Source organism: Oncorhynchus mykiss, chromosome 6 (genome assembly GCF_013265735.2).
Source record: "Oncorhynchus mykiss isolate Arlee chromosome 6, USDA_OmykA_1.1, whole genome shotgun sequence".
Classification (NCBI taxonomy): Eukaryota; Metazoa; Chordata; class Actinopteri; order Salmoniformes; family Salmonidae; genus Oncorhynchus; species Oncorhynchus mykiss.
The window spans coordinates 1,454,663-1,475,092 of record NC_048570.1 but is presented as its reverse complement, the minus strand read 5'-3'; the positions used below and the strand labels follow the sequence as shown (position 1 = coordinate 1,475,092).

The 20,430-nt window shown below is 43.0% G+C and overlaps 1 protein-coding gene across 1 annotated transcript in view; it reads left to right on the top strand.

The window, feature by feature from the left end:
• dmrt1 (doublesex and mab-3 related transcription factor 1) overlaps positions 1-20,430 on the top strand; it is a 78,118-nt gene that overhangs the window by 22,412 nt on the left and 35,276 nt on the right. Inside the window, 2 exon segments of the mRNA NM_001124269.1 lie at positions 8,065-8,228; positions 10,412-10,667. Of these exon segments, the coding sequence (NP_001117741.1) occupies positions 8,065-8,228; positions 10,412-10,667 (420 nt within the window).

The following is a 20,430-nucleotide window of genomic DNA, read 5'->3' as shown; positions in this document are numbered from 1 at the left end:
ACAAATATAATCTAGTACCTATGTTTATAACACAGTGACTACCACAACTAATATAATCTAGTACCTATGTTTATAACACAGTGACTACCACAACTAATATAATCTAGCACCTATGTTTATAACACAGTGACTACCACAACTAATATAATCTGGTGCCTATGTTTATAACACAGTATAATGCCATGACTACCACAACTAATATAATCTAGTACCTATGTTTATAACACAGTGACTACCACAACTAATATAATCTGGTGCCCATGTTTATAACACAGTGACTACCACAACAAATATAATATAGTACCTATGTTTATAACACAGTGACTACCACATCTAATATAATCTAGTACCTATGTTTATAACACAGTGACTACCACAACTAATATAATATAGTTCCTATGTTTATAACACAGTGACTACCACAACTAATATAATCTAGTACCTATGTTTATAACACAGTGACTACCACAACAAATATAATCTAGTACCTATGTTTATAACACAGTGACTACCACAACTAATATAATCTAGTACCTATGTTTATAACACAGTGACTACCACAACTAATATAATCTAGTACCTATGTTTATAACACAGTGACTACCACAACTAATATAATCTAGTACCTATGTTTATAACACAGTGACTACCACAACTAATATAATGTGGTACCTATGTTTATAACACAGTGACTACCACAACTAATATAATCTAGTACCTATGTTTATAACACAGTGACTACCACAACTAATATAATCTAGTACCTATGGTTATAACACAGTGACTACCACAACTAATATAATCTAGCACCTATGTTTATAACACAGTGACTACCACAACAAATATAATCTAGTACCTATGTTTATAACACAGTGACTACCACAACTAATATAGTCTGGTGCCTATGTTTATAACACAGTGACTACCACAACTAATATAATCTGGTACTTATGTTTATAACACAGTGACTACCACAACTAATATAGTCTGGTACCTATGTTTATAACACAGTGACTACCACAACTAATATAATCTGGTACCTATGTTTATAAGACAGTGACTACCACAACTAATATAATCTGGTACCTATGTTTATAACACAGTGACTACCACAACTAATATAATCTATTACCTATGTTTATAACACAGTATAATGCCATGACTACCACAACTAATATAATCTGGTACCTATGTTTATAACACAGTGACTACCACAACTAATATAATCTGGTACCTATGTTTATAACACAGTGACTACCACAACTAATATAATCTAGTACCTATGTTTATAACACAGTGACTACCACAACTAATATAATCTGGTACCTATGTTTATAAGACAGTGACTACCACAACTAATATAATCTGGTGCCTATGTTTATAACACAGTGACTACCACAACTAATATAATCTGGTACCTATGTTTATAACACAGTGACTACCACAACTAATATAATCTAGTACCTATGGTTATAACACAGTGACTACCACAACTAATATAATCTAGTACCTATGGTTATAACACAGTGACTACCACAACTAATATAATCTGGTACCTATGTTTATAAGACAGTGACTACCACAACTAATATAATCTGGTGCCTATGTTTATAACACAGTGACTACCACAACTAATATAATCTGGTACCTATGTTTATAACACAGTGACTACCACAACTAATATAATATTGTCCCTATGTTTATAACACAGTATAATGCCATGACTACCACAACTAATATAATCTGGTACCTATGTTTATAACACAGTGACTACCACAACTAATATAATCTAGTACCTATGTTTATAAGACAGTGACTACCACAACTAATATAATCTGGTACCTATGTTTATAAGACAGTGACTACCACAACTAATATAATCTGGTACCTATGTTTATAACACAGTGACTACCACAACTAATATAATCTGGTACCTATGTTTATAACACAGTGACTACCACAACTAATATAATCTAGTACCTATGTTTATAACACAGTATAATGCCATGACTACCACAACTAATATAATCTGGTACCTATGTTTATAACACAGTGACTACCACAACTAATATAATCTGGTACCTATGTTTATAACACAGTGACTACCACAACTAATATAATCTGGTACCTATGTTTATAACACAGTGACTACCACAACTAATATAATCTGGTACCTATGTTTATAACACAGTGACTACCACAACTAATATAATCTGGTACCTATGTTTATAACACAGTGACTACCACAACTAATATAATCTGGTACCTATGTTTATAACACAGTGACTACCACAACTAATATAATCTGGTACCTATGTTTATAACACAGTGACTACCACAACTAATATAATCTGGTACCTATGTTTATAACACAGTGACTACCACAACTAATATAATCTGGTACCTATGTTTATAACACAGTGACTACCACAACTAATATAATCTGGTACCTATGTTTATAACTATTGGGTTTAGATCAGTTGAACATATTAAAATCAAACACAGGTCTTGACATGAACTTTTTTGCCACTAGTCCTTTTGAACATGTAGGACTGATTAGCTTCCTGAAAGCTCAAGTCACTTCTAATGGTCTGTAACACCAGGGGCCAAAATGGTGACATCAAATTCTGTTGAATGATGCAAGGAACCACTTTACACAATACAATTATTGTTATCATTATGATTATTATCATTATTATTATTATTATTAGCATTATTATTATCAGATTTAAATGCAGGCTCCCCTCTGCCTATTGGCTTCTTTGCAGAGTCAAGCTTGTCTCAAAATAGAACACTTTCCCTTTAAGGTTCGCCTGGAGGATGGTTGGCCTAAGAAATATTACAACATTCCAATTACAACCAAATATTATTATGTCTTTATAAAATACTTTCCTACTTTAATGAATCTGGGATCAAATGGCTAAGGTTGGCTACCTCAAAGCAAGGTAACTAACTAACTTGTTTATCTGCCTGGTAAGGCAGGTTTCACTGGAGATCTATTTCCAGCATTGGTAGTTATTTGTGGTTTAGGCTATTCTAAGAATATTTGAATGTTGTCAGAATGACTTGGCCAATGTTGAATATCGGGGAATAACAGCTTTCCAACTGTGTCAGAATTATTTTGCAGCTATTTTCATTGCTTTAGAGGTGTTTTCCAACAGGTGTGTTTTGCCCTGGTTTACTAACACAACCATTCATTTGTGGTTATTCACAATATTTATTTTAGGACATCAGACATGACAATGACATTAATAGATCCTATTAGCTAATTAGTTAACTAGCGAGATAGTTAGCCAGGCTACATGTTATGTTTTGAATTGGCTATCTAGTTAGTCTGTTGTCTATCATTATTTTATAGGCCAGGGATGGGCAATTTTGATAGGGGTGGGGGCCACAAAGAATCTGAACACATTATGAGGGGCAGCAGTGGCTGGCGGGTACCCACACACGCAGTCAGTCCCGGCCCTAGCCTTTTGGGGACCCCCACCGACGGCCTTTTGGGGACCCCCCCCGACGGCCTTTTGGGGAACCCCCCGACGGCCTTTTGGGGACCCCCCCCGACGGCCTTTTGGGGACCCCCCCCCCCCGACGGCTGACAGAAATTTTGTGGACAGTGGACACAACTGGCTCTGCAGACATCGGGAGGACAGTGGACACAACTGGCTCTGCAGACATTGGGAGGCCAGTGGACACAACTGGCTCTGCAGACATCGGGAGGACAGTGGACACAACTGGCTCTGCAGACATTGGGAGGCCAGTGGACACAACTGGCTCTGCAGACATCGGGAGCTCAGTGGACAGCATCTCATGTGGAGGACTTTCTGTGTAGTCCTAGTCCTGATGTCCTGGTACTATCAGTATAGTTCTGATGTCCTGGTACTATCAGTATAGTTCTGATGTCCTGGTACTATCAGTATAGTCCTGATGTCCTGGTACTATCAGTATAGTCCTGACGTCCTGGTACTATCAGTATAGTCCTGATGTCCTGGTACTATCAGTATAGTTCTGATGTCCTGGTACTATCAGTATAGTTCTGATGTCCTGGTACTATAGTATAGTCCTGGTACTATCAGTATAGTCCTGATGTCCTGGTACTATCAGTGTAGTCCTGATGTCCTGGTACTATCAGTATAGTTCTGATGTCCTGGTACTATCAGTGTAGTCCTGATGTCCTGGTACTATCAGTGTAGTCCTGATGTCCTGGTACTATCAGTATAGTCCTGATGTCCTGGTACTATCAGTATAGTCCTGATGTCCTGGTACTATAGTATAGTCCTGGTACTATCAGTATAGTCCTGATGTCCTGGTACTGTAGTCCTAGTCCTAGTCCTGATGTCCTGGTATTATAGTGTAGTCCTAGTCCTGCTGTCCTGGTACTATCAGTATAGTCCTGATGTACTGGTACTATAGTATAGTCCTGGTACAATCAGTATAGTCCTGATGTCCTGGTACTATCAGATAGTACAGTCCTGGTACTATCAGTATAGTTCTGATGTCCTGGTACTATAGTGTAGTCCTAGTCCTGCTGTCCTGGTACTATCAGTATAGTCCTGATGTCCTGGTACTATAGTGTAGTCCTGATGTCCTGGTACTATCAGTATAGTCCTGATGTACTGGTACTATAGTGTCCTGGTACTATCAGTATAGTCCTGATGTCCTGGTACTATAGTGTAGTCCTGATGTCCTGGTACTATAGTACAGTCCTGGTGCCAGCCTCAAGTCCATCTTTTGATCACTCTGTGGTAGAGGAAGTAAGGAGGCAGAAACAGCTTGTTCCTTCAAGCCTGATATCAGCTCTGGACTGGAATACCAACCCGGTCAAGGCTGCTGCCACTGTGTGTGTTTGTGGCCCCTGGACCGGTGACAGAGAGGAGAGGAGTTGAGCACTCAGTGATTCAGCCATGAGGACAACGGTCAGACCTGGGACACACACAACACTTCTGTCTCCTAATCTACTGATAGTGAGATATACCACAGAGCTGAATCTGGCAGAAGCTTGAGACAAATGTGTCTTTGTTGACTCCAGATATCCCAACACATGATGAGGACTGTTGTTGATATGGTAAATATGCCTTAATTCTGCTCCTTGAGGTAGGTTAGTTGTTGTATCATGTATCATTTATTGTTTTCTTGAGTAAGACAGCTCCAAAATGCAGGTGTTTCAGCCCAGCTCAGTGCTTTCTGTGGTGGGGCAGCCAGCAGAAAATACAGTGTTGAGCCTGATTGGCTCAGTTTTCTGTCACTCATGGGACAGCACGTCATCCCCAATTCTAAGGTTAGAGCTCGAATATTTTAACCCTTGGGTTCTGCCATAGAGTTATATTAGAAATGCCCATCCAAGAAGGCTCAAGGTCATTGGCCACAGATAATGATTGGAGTGATCATGTCAACATCATACTTTCAAAATCTTAGCTAGCAAGCTAGCAGTCGTCGCCATGAATCAAGTCGACAATCAAATCCTTTTCAACATTACACAACAAGTTGTGGTTTGGGAAGGAATCAGTGGCTAACTGTGAGTTCAAGACAACTCGGGAAAACGAGCTACGACTGGGAAAATACGTTTGAACGGTCGTTCAAATCTTTCTCTTTGATGACAACATTTCCTCAGGATGGACCGCTGCGCCACTTTCCTGTTCAAGCACATTACAACATGAGTCTAAAAAATGCTGCTGTATAAATGATGTAATATGCCAGGGAGATATGTAGACTGTAGCTGAGAAAGTAATACTAAGTGTATGTTGTGTCGTAAGCTGTTAGTAGCCCATGTTCCTCGCCCTAATAATTTGGTCTGTTTTCACCGTTTGTGGCCGTTGTCTGCAACTTTTTTTGTACAACTTTGACAGTGCTACTGATAGTAGTGGTGGCGCTTGGCTTGCACGTGCAAATTCAGCACACACAACATTCTATAAAATAATTGTGTTATTTGACGTATCAAATTAAAAGCTTATTTAATGTGTCAAATAATGTTATGACATGTATCTTGTTTGACACGCAAAGACCCAAACGGCGTTCAATGTTCAGAGAAATGTAATCATCGAATATTGTAAGAGCTTTCATTGTCTGCTTATATGCCCTCTTTATTTATCCTACGGTTCTGACTTGGTGTACAGGGAGAACACTGTAAGTAAGAACGGCCCATGTTCTGAATTCTGTCGCTGTACATTTCAAAAGTGCCGAAGAAATAGTTATATTGACTATCCTCGTCGTCTCTCTCTTAATGTCTTAATCGAAATTACGGATGGCCTCTTATCCACTTGTTGTCCCCCTATGTCATAGTTTGTACATCTCAATTGTCAGCAGGAACCACATTTGTTTAAAAAGCAAGTCAGCCATTTCAGCTATGTCTTTTAGAAAGGCAGTAAATGATGCTGAGTTAACTGTAGCAGTGGTAAGGTGTTGGGACAACTTTATGTTGGCCCTCACAGTTTGTGGGCACAGTTTGTCACCGTTATAGTGCAACTCATGTATTGTTTAGTGTAGTGTTGTTGCTTTGCTGGCATGCCACATTTGTTTGTATGTATGGTTTTACCAATGAAGAGAAGGATGGAGATTGACAGGAAGAATCAGTTCAGGACAGCCACCAGCAGATGGTGCTATTGTGTGAGACTGAAAACTAAAAATGTCTTGACTGAAAACAGAAAGACATCGTTTATTTTTGTTAAATTTAACCTTTATTTAACCAGGTGGCTAGTTGAACACCTTTATTTAACCTGGTAGGCTAGTTGAGAACACCTTTATTTAACCAGGTGGCCAGTTGAGAACACCTTTATTTAACCAGGTAGGCTAGTTGAGAACACCTTTATTTAACCAGGTAGGCCAGTTGAGAACACCTTTATTTAACCAGGTGGCTAGTTGAACACCTTTATTTAACCAGGTAGGCCAGTTGAGAACACCTTTATTTAACCAGGTAGACCAGTTGAGAACATGTCCTCATTTACAACTGCGACCTGGCCAATATAAAGCAAAGCAGTTTGACAAAAACAACAACACAGAGTTACACGTGGAATAAACAAACATATAGTTAATAATACAGTATAAACAAGTCTATATACAGTGTGTGCAAATGGAGTGAGGAGGTAAGGCAATAAATAGGCCATAGTAGCGAAGTAATTACAATTTAGCAATTAACACTGAGTGATTGATGTGCGGATGAGGATGTACAAGTAGAAATACTGGTGTGCAAAATAACAGAAAAACAAAAAACAAAAATGGGGATGAGGTAGGTAGTTGGTTGGATGGGCTATTTACAGATGGGCTATGTACAGCTGCACCGACCGGTAAGCTGCTCTGACAGCTGATGCTTAAAGTTAGTGAGGGAGATATAAGTCTCCAACTTCAGTGATTTTTGCATATTAGTTTCCAACCTTGTGAACTCTCTTGGAACTGGCAGAGTTGGTATCAGTGTACTAGGGGTGGCAGTACACTGGCTGGAGGATTTTTAAGTCCATAATTTCAGCATGTGTACAGATGGAAAGCAGAGTGAATGTCTTTTAATCTCTCTCCTGTCTGTCCCTGCAGGGAGTCGGTCTGGTCTGAGGGACAGTATACCTGGCCCTGCCTGACCTCTAACCCTAACCCTGTTCCTCTGTCCCTGCAGGGAGTCGGTCTGGTCTGAGGGACAGTATACCTGGCCCTGCCTGACCTCTAACCCTAACCCTGTTCCTCTGTCCCTGCATGGAGTCGGTCTGGTCTGAGGGACAGTATACCTGGCCCTGTCTGACCTCTAACCCTAATCCTGTTCCTCTGTCCCTGCAGGGAGTCGGTCTGGTCTGAGGGACAGATACCTGGCCCTGTCTGACCTCTAACCCTAACCCTGTTCCTCTGTCCCTGCAGGGAGTCGGTCTGGTCTGAGGGACAGTATACCTGGCCCTGCCTGACCTCTAACCCTAACCCTGTTCCTCTGTCCCTGCAGGGAGTCGGTCTGGTCTGAGGGACAGTATACCTGGCCCTGCCTGACCTCTAACCCTAACCCTGTTCCTCTGTCCCTGCAGGGAGTTGGTCTGGTCTGAGGGACAGTATACCTGGCCCTGCCTGACCTCTAACCCTGTCCTCAATCCCTTGTAGGTAGTCGTTCTGGCCTGGCGTCCAGCCCCACAGCGTTCAGTAGGGGGCAGTCTACTGACGGAACAGCTGACCTCCTGGTGGACACCTCCTACTACAACTTCTACCAGCCGTCACGCTACCCTACAGCCTACTACAGTAACCTGTACAACTACCAACAATACCAGGTAGGCCTCTCTGTAACCCTACCCTACAGCCTACTACAGTAACCTGTACAACTACCAACAATACCAGGTAGGCCTCTCTGTAACCCTACCCTACAGCCTACTACAGTAACCTGTACAACTACCAACAATACCAGGTAGGCCTCTCTGTAACCCTACCCTACAGCCTACTACAGTAACCTGTACAACTACCAACAATACCAGGTAGGCCTCTCTGTAACCCTACCCTACAGCCTACTACAGTAACCTGTACAACTACCAACAATACCAGGTAGGCCTCTCTGTAACCCTACCCTACAGCCTACTACAGTAACCTGTACAACTACCAACAATACCAGGTAGGCCTCTCTGTAACCCTACCCTACAGCCTACTACAGTAACCTATACAACTACCAACAATACCAGGTAGGCCTCTCTGTAACCCTACCCTACAGCCTACTACAGTAACTTGTACAACTACCAACAATACCAGGTAGGCCTCTCTGTAACCCTACCCTACAGCCTACTACAGTAACCTGTACAACTACCAACAATACCAGGTAGGCCTCTCTGTAACCCTACCCTACAGCCTACTACAGTAACCTGTACAACTACCAACAATACCAGGTAGGCCTCTCTGTAACCCTACCCTACAGCCTACTACAGCAACTTGTACAACTACCAGCAATACTGGGAGCAACCAACGAAGGAGCCACCAATGGGGAGAATAGTGAGACGCTGGACAGAGGGAGAGAGCCACCAACGGGGAGAATAGTGAGACACTGGACAGAGGGAGGGAGCCACCAACGGGGAGAATAGTGAGACGCTGGACAGAGGGAGAGAGCCACCAACGGGGAGAATAGTGAGACGCTGGACAGAGGGAGGGAGCCACCAACGGGGAGAATAGTGAGACGCTGGACAGAGGGAGAGAGCCACCAACGGGGAGAATAGTGAGACACTGGACAGAGGGAGAGAGCCACCAACGGGGAGAATAGTGAGACACTGGACAGAGGGAGAGAGCCACCAACGGGGAGAATAGTGAGACGCTGGACAGAGGGAGAGAGCCACCAACGGGGAGAATAGTGAGACACTGGACAGAGGGAGAGAGCCACCAACGGGGAGAATAGTGAGACACTGGACAGAGGGAGAGAGCCACCAACGGGGAGAATAGTGAGATGCTGGACAGAGGGAGAGAGCCACCAACGGGGAGAATAGTGAGACACTGGACAGAGGGAGAGAGCCACCAACGGGGAGAATAGTGAGACGCTGGACAGAGGGAGAGAGCCACCAACGGGGAGAATAGTGAGACGCTGGACAGAGGGAGGGAGCCACCAACGGGGAGAATAGTGAGACGCTGGACAGAGGGAGAGAGCCACCAACGGGGAGAATAGTGAGACACTGGACAGAGGGAGGGAGCCACCAACGGGGAGAATAGTGAGACGCTGGACAGAGGGAGGGAGCCACCAACGGGGAGAATAGTGAGACGCTGGACAGAGGGAGAGAGCCACCAACAGGGAGAATAGTGAGACGCTGGACAGAGGGAGAGAGCCACCAACGGGGAGAATAGTGAGACACTGGACAGAGGGAGCAGACTCAGTGTTCCAGGACGATTTGGAGAATACTGATTGGAATATATATAGGACTCATCTAACCACGATTAACCACGATTCATTCTCTAACGTTGAGGAATACACATCATCAATCACAAGATTCATCAAAAAATCCGGACATTCCCCAACCAAAAACCCTGGACTAACGGAGAAATCTGTACCATGCTGAGAGCCCCGTACTGCAGCATTCAACGTCAGCAAAGTGAATGTGTAAAACACCTTCATGATTCCTATATTGTCTCTGATAACAGAGTTTAAAACACCTTCAAGGACAGTAACACCAGGCAAGTCAGTTAAGAACAAATTCTTATTTTTGACAACGGCCTAGGAACAGTGGGTTAACTGCCTTGTTCAGGCTTTGTCAGCTCTGGGATTCGATCTTGCAATCTTTTGGCTACTAGTCTAAACACTCTAACCACTAGGCTACCTGCCACCCCGTAAACATGCATGATGCATTGTTTAACCTTTAACTTCCTTTAAGCTGAGGGAGGACGTGAGCTCTGTTTAAAGCTCTGTTTAAATATAATTTTGAAATTGAGAAAGACAATCATTTTCTCCCCACCTGTCTGTGTGTGTGTGTGTTATCGTCTGAAACAGATGCCGAACGGCGAGAGTCGTCTATCCAGCCACAACGTGTCTCCTCAGTACCGGATGCATTCCTACTATTCCTCTGCCTCCTACCTCAGCCAGGGGCTAGGCCAGGGGTTGGGCCAGGGTCTGGGCCAGGTGCTGGGCCAGGGGTTGGGCCAGGGTCTGGGCCATGGATTGGGTCAGGGGCTGGGGACCACGGCAGCCTGTGTTCCCCCCATCTTCTCTCTGGAGGACAACACCTGCCATGACACCAAGCAGACCTGTGAGTAATACACACAGAGATACGTACGCACACATATGCACGCGCACGCACACACGCACACACACACACACACACACACGACACACACACACACGACACACACACACACACACACACAGATACATAGAGATACACACGCACACACACATACACACACACACACATACTATACACACACAGATACATACACACACTTACATTTCCACTGAATCCAGAGAGGGGCTGGGTTCATCCGGGGAGGTCCACACTGCACGACAAAGACTCTGCAAAACGTATAAAAATAACGTCAAAAGTCCAGGTTTTATTATGGCCATTTGTACTGTTAGTCCTACTCGTCATCCTACAGTTGTTTACAATCACTTTGGCACTAATTTCAGAACCTTGTGGTCATTATTCAAAACTCTAGACACAAAACTCAAAACGGTCATCACTTTTAACACAGGCTGTCCAATGTTCAAAACATTGCATTGTGCATTCATATCTTTAAAGAAACCTTGCACTTGCAAAATCATCGGTTCAAATAACTCATTTATCATGAAATACCATAGGAACATTCATTTAGATCACCCACACACAAGATACCGATAGTTTCACTGTGTAGTTGTTCATACAATCATTAAATATTGTAGTACAAAATGTGATACATGTTTCATTATGCTACTACACATAAATACATCACTGTAAAAGGACTAGTAGAGAGAATACTACAGACACAGTGGAATCATTGAACAAAATATGACATTTATTGATGAAATACAATAAAATCACAACATAGGTTTCTTTGAATCAAATCAAAAATAATTAGCTACAAAAAAGAAAAAAATTACAATAAAACGTCAACTGCAGTGTGCCTCACCTGGCTTACTGTAAAACGTCAACTGCAGTGTGCCTCACCTGGCTTACTGTAAAACGTCAACTGCAGTGTGCCTCACCTGGCTTACTGTAAAACATCACTGCAGTGTGCCTCACCTGGCTTACTGTAAAACGTCAACTGCAGTGTGCCTCACCTGGCTTACTGTAAAACATCACTGCAGTGTGCCTCACCTGGCTTACTGTAAAACATCACTGCAGTGTGCCTCACCTGGCTTACTGTAAAACATCACTGCAGTGTGCCTCACCTGGCTTACTGTAAAACATCAACCGCAGTGTTCCTCACCTGGCTTACTGTAAAACATCACTGTAGTGTGCCTCACCTGGCTTACTGTAAAACGTCAACCGCAGTGTTCCTCACCTGGCTTACTGTAAAACATCACTGCAGTGTGCCTCACCTGGCTTACTGTAAAAAGCAAAACAAAGGATTGAAAACTGTACTTTTATATTTCCATCAACTGTGTCTTGTGGAGTTGGCCACAGGTTCTCATCCACATCACAATGGATGTTTTCATTGGCCAAACATCTTGGGAAGAATATTCGGGTGAATCCAGGCCTGACACTGGTCTGCCGTGATGTCATTGCATGGTGAATCCAGGCCTGACACTGGTCTGCCGTGATGTCATTGCATGGTGAATCCAGGCCTGACATTGGTCTGCTGTGATGTCATTGTATGCGTCATCCATGGCCTGGAGAAGGGTGGCTTGTTTGTGAGGGCGCCTATCATATACCTTCCACCTCCATTTGGAGAAAAATTCCTAAATTGGGTTAAGGAACGGAGAGTATGGGGGTAAGTACATGGTGGTAGTGGTAGTGGTGGTAGTGGTAATGCAGATATAGTAATGCAGATATAGTAATGTAGATATAGTAATGCAGATATTGCTAGGTTAATCCGATTTAGCCCTCCAGATATAGCCAGATATTGTAATGCAGATATTGCTAGGTTAGTCCGATTTAGCCCTCCAGATATAGTAATGTAGATATAGTAATGCAGATATTGTAATGTAGATATTGCTAGGTTAGTCAGATTTAGCCCTCCAGATATAGTGATGCAGATATAGTAATGTAGATATTGCTAGGTTAGTCCGATTTAGCCCTCCAGATATAGTAATGCAGATATTGTAATGCAGATATTGCTAGGTTAGTCCGATTTAGCCCTCCAGATATAGTAATGTAGATATAGTAATGCAGATATTGCTAGGTTAGTCCGATTTAGCCCTCCAGATATAGTAATGTAGATATTGCTAGGTTAGTCAGATTTAGCCCTCCAGATATAGCCAGATATTGTAATGCAGATATTGTAATGTAGATATTGTAATGTAGATATAGTAATGTAGATATTGTAATGCAGATATTGCTAGGTCAGTCAGATTTAGCCCTCCAGATATAGTAATGTAGATATTGTAATGTAGATATTGCTAGGTTAGTCAGATTTAGCCCTCCAGATATAGTAATGCAGATATTGTAATGTAGATATTGTAATGTAGATATTGTAATGTAGATATTGTAATGTAGATATTGCTAGGTTAGTCAGATTTAGCCCTCCAGATATAGTAATGTAGATATTGTAATGTAGATATTGTAATGTAGATATTGTAATGTAGATATAGTAATGTAGATATTGTAATGCAGATATTGTAATGCAGATATTGTAATGTAGATATTGTAATGTAGATATTGTAATGTAGATATTGTAATGTAGATATTGTAATGTAGATATAGTAATGTAGATATTGCTAGGTTAGTCAGATTTAGCCCTCCAGATATAGTAATGTAGATATTGCTAGGTTAATCCGATTTAGCCCTCCAGATATAGCCAGATATTGTAATGCAGATATTGCTAGGTTAGTCCGATTTAGCCCTCCAGATATAGTAATGTAGATATAGTAATGCAGATATTGCTAGGTTAGTCCGATTTAGCCCTCCAGATATAGTAATGTAGATATAGTAATGCAGATATTGCTAGGTTAGTCCGATTTAGCCCTCCAGATATTGTAATGTAGATATTGCTAGGTTAGTCAGATTTAGCCCTCCAGATATAGTAATGCAGATATTGTAATGCAGATATTGTAATGCAGATATTGTAATGCAGATATAGTAATGTAGATATTGTAATGTAGATATTGTAATGTAGATATTGTAATGTAGATATTGTAATGCAGATATTGTAATGCAGATATTGTAATGTAGATATTGTAATGTAGATATTGTAATGCAGATATTGTAATGCAGATATAGTAATGTAGATATAGTAATGCAGATATTGTAATGTAGATATTGTAATGTAGATATTGTAATGTAGATATTGTAATGCAGATATTGTAATGCAGATATAGTAATGTAGATATAGTAATGCAGATATTGCTAGGTTAGTCAGATTTAGCCCTCCAGATATAGTAATGCAGATATTGTAATGTAGATATTGTAATGTAGATATTGTAATGTAGATATTGTAATGCAGATATTGTAATGCAGATATAGTAATGTAGATATAGTAATGCAGATATTGCTAGGTTAGTCAGATTTAGCCCTCCAGATATAGTAATGTAGATATAGTAATGCAGATATTGCTAGGTTAGTCCGATTTAGCCCTCCAGATATTGTAATGTAGATATTGCTAGGTTAGTCAGATTTAGCCCTCCAGATATAGTAATGCAGATATTGCTAGGTTAGTCCGATTTAGCCCTCCAGATATAGTAATGTAGATATTGTAATGCAGATATAGTAATGTAGATATTGTAATGTAGATATTGTAATGTAGATATTGTAATGTAGATATTGTAATGTAGATATTGTAATGTAGATATTGCTAGGTTAGTCCGATTTAGCCCTCCAGATATAGTAATGTAGATATTGCTAGGTTAGTCCGATTTAGCCCTCCAGATATTGTAATGTAGATATTGTAATGTAGATATTGTAATGCAGATATTGTAATGCAGATATTGTAATGCAGATATTGTAATGCAGATATTGTAATGTAGATATTGTAATGCAGATATTGTAATGTAGATATTGTAATGCAGATATTGTAATGCAGATATTGTAATGCAGATATTGTAATGCAGATATTGTAATGCAGATATTGTAATGCAGATATTGTAATGCAGATATAGTAATGTAGATATAGTAATGCAGATATAGTAATGTAGATATAGTAATGCAGATATTGTAATGTAGATATAGTAATGTAGATATTGTAATGCAGATATAGTAATGTAGATATTGCTAGGTTAGTCAGATTTAGCCCTCCAGATATAGTAATGTAGATATAGTAATGTAGATATTGTAATGCAGATATAGTAATGTAGATATTGTAATGCAGATATAGTAATGTAGATATTGCTAGGTTAGTCAGATTTAGCCCTCCAGATATAGTAATGTAGATATTGTAATGTAGATATTGTAATGCAGATATTGTAATGTAGATATTGTAATGTAGATATTGCTAGGTTAGTCAGATTTAGCCCTCCAGATATAGTAATGTAGATATTGTAATGCAGATATAGTAATGTAGATATAGTAATGTAGATATTGTAATGCAGATATAGTAATGTAGATATTGTAATGCAGATATTGTAATGTAGATATTGTAATGTAGATATTGTAATGTAGATATTGTAATGTAGATATTGTAATGCAGATATTGTAATGTAGATATTGTAATGTAGATATAGTAATGTAGATATTGTAATGTAGATATTGTAATGTAGATATTGTAATGCAGATATTGCTAGCTTAGTCAGATTTAGCCCTCCAGATATAGCCAGATACTGTCATGCCGATATATTCACGCAGATATTTCTAGGTTATTCAGATTTAGCCAAATATGGGTGGTCCACAGTTTGTTTTTGTATTGTCTTCTACAGTGGGCTTCTAGGTTCTTGTTTATACCTCTGTTAGAGATCATATTATTTGTTGACAAATTTTTACCTGACAGGTAGTAAGTAACATGGCAATAGTTAGCCAGTCAGTCAGACAGCCAGACAGTCAGTAAGTCAGTCGGACAGCTAGCCAGTCAGTCAGACAGCCAGAGAACCAGCCAGTCAATCAGACAGCCAGTCAATCAGACAGCCAGTTAGACAGCCAGTCAGACAGCCAGCAGGTCAGCCAGTCAGTCAGCCAGCCGGTCAGCCAGTCAGAAGAGGACAGGAGCTGGACAGGTAGGAGAGGAGATGGACAGGTAGGAGAGGAGATGGCCAGGTAGGAGAGGAGATGGACAGGTAGAAGAGGAGATGGGACAGGTGAGAGTAGATGGACAGGTGAGAGGAGATGGACAGGTAAGAGAGGAGATGGACAGGTAGAAGAGGAGATGGACAGGTCGAAGAGGAGATGGACTGGTAGAATAGGAGATGGACAGGTTGAAGAGGAAATGGACAGGTAGAAGAGGAGCTGGACAGGTAGAAGAGGAGATGGACAGGTAGAAGAGGAGATGGACTGGTAGAATAGGAGATGGACTGGTAGAATAGGAGCTGGACAGGTAGAAGAGGAGATGGACAGGTAGAAGAAGAGATGGACAGGTTGAAGAGGAAATGGACAGGTAGAAGAGGAGCTGGACAGGTAGAAGAGGAGATGGACAGGTAGAATAGGAGATGGACAGGTTGAAGAGGAAATGGACAGGTAGAAGAGGAGCTGGACAGGTAGAAGAGGAGATGGACAGGTAGAAGAGGAGATGGACAGGTAGAAGAGGAGATGGACAGGTGAGAGGAGATGGACAGGTAGAAGAGGAGATGGACAGGTAGAAGAGGAGATGGACAGGTAGAAGAGGAGATGGACAGGTGAGAGGAGATGGACAGGTAGAAGAGGAGATGGACAGGTAGAAGAGGAGATGGACAGGTAGAAGAGGAGATGGACAGGTAGAAGAGGAGATGGACAGGTAGAAGAGGAGATGGACAGGTAGAAGAGGAGATGGACAGGTGAGAGGAGATGGACAGGTAGAAGAGGAGATGGACAGGTAGAAGAGGAGATGGACAGGTAGAAGAGGAGATGGACAGGTAGAAGAGGAGATGGACAGGTAGAAGAGGAGATGGACAGGTAGAAGAGAAGATGGACAGGTGAGAGGAGATGGACAGGTAGAAGAGGAGATGGACAGGTAGAAGAGGAGATGGACAGGTAGAAGAGGAGATGGACAGGTAGAAGAGGAGATGGACAGGTAGAGGAGATGGACAGGTAGAAGAGGAGATGGACAGGTAGAAGAGGAGATGGACAGGTAGAAGAGGAGATGGACAGGTAGAAGAAGAGATGGACAGGTAGAAGAGGAGATGGACAGGTAGAAGAGGAGATGGACAGGTAGAAGAAGAGATGGACAGGTAGAAGAGGAGCTGGACAGGTAGAAGAGGAGATGGACAGGTAGAAGAAGAGATGGACAGGTAGAAGAGGAGATGGACAGGTTGAAGAGGAGATGGACAGGTGAGAGGAGATGGACAGGTGAGAGGAGATGGACAGGTAGAAGAGGAGATGGACAGGTAGAAGAGGAGATGGACAGGTAGAAGAGGAGATGGACAGGTAGAAGAGGAGATGGACAGGTAGAAGAAGAGATGGACAGGTAGAAGAGGAGCTGGACAGGTAGAAGAGGAGATGGACAGGTAGAAGAAGAGATGGACAGGTGAGAGGAGATGGACAGGTAGAAGAGGAGATGGACAGGTAGAAGAAGAGATGGACAGGTAGAAGAGGAGATGGACAGGTAGAAGAGGAGATGGACAGGTGAGAGGAGATGGACAGGTAGAAGAGGAGATGGACATGGTTGAAGAGGAGATGGACAGGTGAGAGGAGATGGACAGGTTGAAGAGGAGATGGACAGGTGAGAGGAGATGGACAGGTAGAAGAGGAGATGGACAGGTAGAAGAGGAGATGGACAGGTAGAAGAGGAGATGGACAGGTAGAAGAAGAGATGGACAGGTAGAAGAGGAGCTGGACAGGTAGAAGAGGAGATGGACAGGTAGAAGAAGAGATGGACAGGTGAGAGGAGATGGACAGGTAGAAGAGGAGATGGACAGGTAGAAGAAGAGATGGACAGGTAGAAGAGGAGATGGACAGGTTGAAGAGGAGATGGACAGGTGAGAGGAGATGGACAGGTGAGAGAGGAGATGGACAGGTGAGAGGAGATGGACAGTTGAGGGAGGAGATGGACAGGTAGAAGGGGAGATGGACAGGTAGAAGAGGAGCTGGACAGGTGAGAGGAGATGGACAGGTGAGAGGAGATGGACAGGTGAGAGAGGAGATGGACAGGTACAAGAGGAGATGGACAGGTGAGAGGAGATGGACAGTTGAGGGAGGAGATGGACAGGTAGAAGGGGAGATGGACAGGTAGAAGAGGAAATAGACAGGTAGAAGAAGAGATGGATATGGTGGTTCTTAGTTGTGTTGTATTTCTAGTATAATAATCACAAGACCTTCCAGTTGTTTTGGAGCTTGTCTGTTTGCAGTAAGGAGGTACAGTTTGGCACATTGACCTTGTACAGTCCTGCACAGTCAGTCGGCCTGGTTATCTAAACAGGGTTAGAAAACTGGTTATCAGAGTAGTGTTCCCCTCCTCTCCTCTCGCCTCCCTATCCTCCTCCTCCTCTTCCTCCCTCCTCCTTTCTCCTGCTCCTCCCCTCACCCTCCTCATTCATCTCTTCCTCTCTCCTCTTCCTCTCCTCTACATCCTCCTCATCCTTCTCTCTCCTCTTTCTCCTACTCTCTCCTTTTCCTCTCTCCTCTTCCTCTCTTCTCCTACTCTCTCATCTTCCTTCTCTTTCTCTTCCTGTCTCCTCTTTCTCTCTTCTCCTGTCTCTCATCTTCCTCCTCCTCTCTCCTCTTCCTTTCTTTCTCTCTTCTCTTTCACCTCCTCTCCTTTTTCCTCTCTCCTCTTCATCTCTCCTCTTCCTCCTCATCTCTCCTCTTCCTCCTCCTTCTCCTCCTTCTCTTCCATTCTCCTCTTCATCCTTCTCTTCCTCTCTCCTCTTCCTCCTCTCTCCTCATTCTCCTCCTCTCTCCTCTTCCTCCTCCTCTCTCCTCTTCCTCCTCCTTCTCTTCCTTTCTCCTCTTCATCCTTCTCTTCCTCTCTCCTCTTCCTCCTCCTCTCTCCTCTTCCACCTCCTTCTCCTCTCTCCTCTTCCTCCTTCTCTCTCCTTCTCTCTCTTCTTCCTCTCTCCTCCTCCTTCTCTGCCTCTTCCTCTCTCTTCCTCTCTCCTTCTCTTCCTCTCCTCTTCCTCACTCCTCCTCCTCCTCTTCATCTCTCTTCTTCTCTTCCTCTCTCCTCCTCCTCCCTCCTCTTCCTCCTCCTTCTCTTCCTTTCTCCTCTTCATCCTTCTCTTCCTCTCCTCTCTCCTCTTCCTCCTCGTCCTCTTTCTCTTCCTTTCTCCTCTTCATCCTTCTCTTCCTCTTCCTCCTCCTCTTCCTCCTCCTCTCTCCTCTTTCTCCTTCTCTGCCTCTCCTCCTCTTCTCTCCACTTCCTTCTCTCTCCTCTTCCTCTCTCCTCCTTCTCCTCTTCCTCCTTCTCTTCCTCTTCCTCTTCTTTTCCTCTCCTCTTCCTCTAACCTCCTCCTTCTCCTCCTCTTCCTCTCTCCTCCTCCTCCTTCTCTTCCTCTCTCCTCCTCCTCTCTCTATCTCCTCCTTCTCTTCCTCTCTCCTCCTCTTCCTCACTTCCTCTCTCCTCCTCCTCCTCCTCCTCTCTGCTCTTCCACTCTCCTCTTCCTCCCTTCTCCTCCTTCTCTTCCTCTCTCCTCCTCTTCCTCTCTCCTCTTCCTTCTCCTCTCCTCCTTCTCCTACTTCTTCTCTCCTCCTCCTCGTCTCCTCCTCCTCCTCTCTCCCCTGTGGCACCACACCAACAGGCCACTATGTCTGTCACTACCAGATACTGGCAGCACGGCTAGTGCCAGATCCTTGCCTCCCCTCTGCCGGTTCCCAGGCGGGCACTGTGCCGTTGACGTTGTTCTGTGCTGTACCTAACCCCCAGAACACAATGCCTCCACCGGACCGGCACTCCTCGGACCCTGTCCTTGACATTCCACCTAGCTGGCCAAGGGACTCACTGGGAGGGAAAGACTGGGTCGATATTAGAATGAAGATGCTAGTCTTGTTGACTGAGAATAATGTGGTCATTATGTTCAGTTGAAGAAAGACACGTCAGTGTTCTAGAAACAGAAGAAGAGTCTTTCTTTTTATAATGTCATGTTATAATTTGATATCAAAATATCCACTATATATAAAAAAGAATGTAGACACCCCTTCAAATTAGTGGATTTGGCTAATTCAACCACACCCGTTGCTGACAGATGTATAAAATGGAGCACACCGCCATGCAATCTCCATTGACAAACATTTGCAGTAGAATGGCCTTACTGAAGAGCTCAGTGACTTTCAACGTGGCACCGTCATAGGATTCCACTTTTCCAACAAGTCAGTTCATCAAATGTCTACCCTGCTAGAGCTGCCCCGGTCAACTGTAAGTGCTGTTATGGTGGAAACGTCTCAGCCCCAAAGTGGTAGGCCACGCAAGCTCACAGAACGGGACCGCCGAGTGCTGAAGCGCAAAGCGCAAAAACATTGTCTGTCCTGGTTGCAACACTCACTACTGAGTTCCAAACTGCCTCTGGAAGCAACGTCAGCACAAAAACTGTTCATCGGGAGCTTCATGAAATGGGTTTCCATGGCCGAGCAGCCGCACACAAGCCTAACATCACCATGTTCAATGCCAAGCGTCGGCTGGAGTGATGTAAACCATTTGAGTCTGGAGCAGTGGAAAGTGTTGAATCACGCTTCACCATCTGGCAGTCCGATGTACGAAACTGTGTTTAGTGGATGCCAGGGAAACACTACCAGCCCAAAAGCATATAGTGCCAACTGTAAAGTTTGGTGGTGGAGGAATACGGGTCTGGGGCTGTGTTTTCGTGGTTCGGGCCCCTTAGTTCCA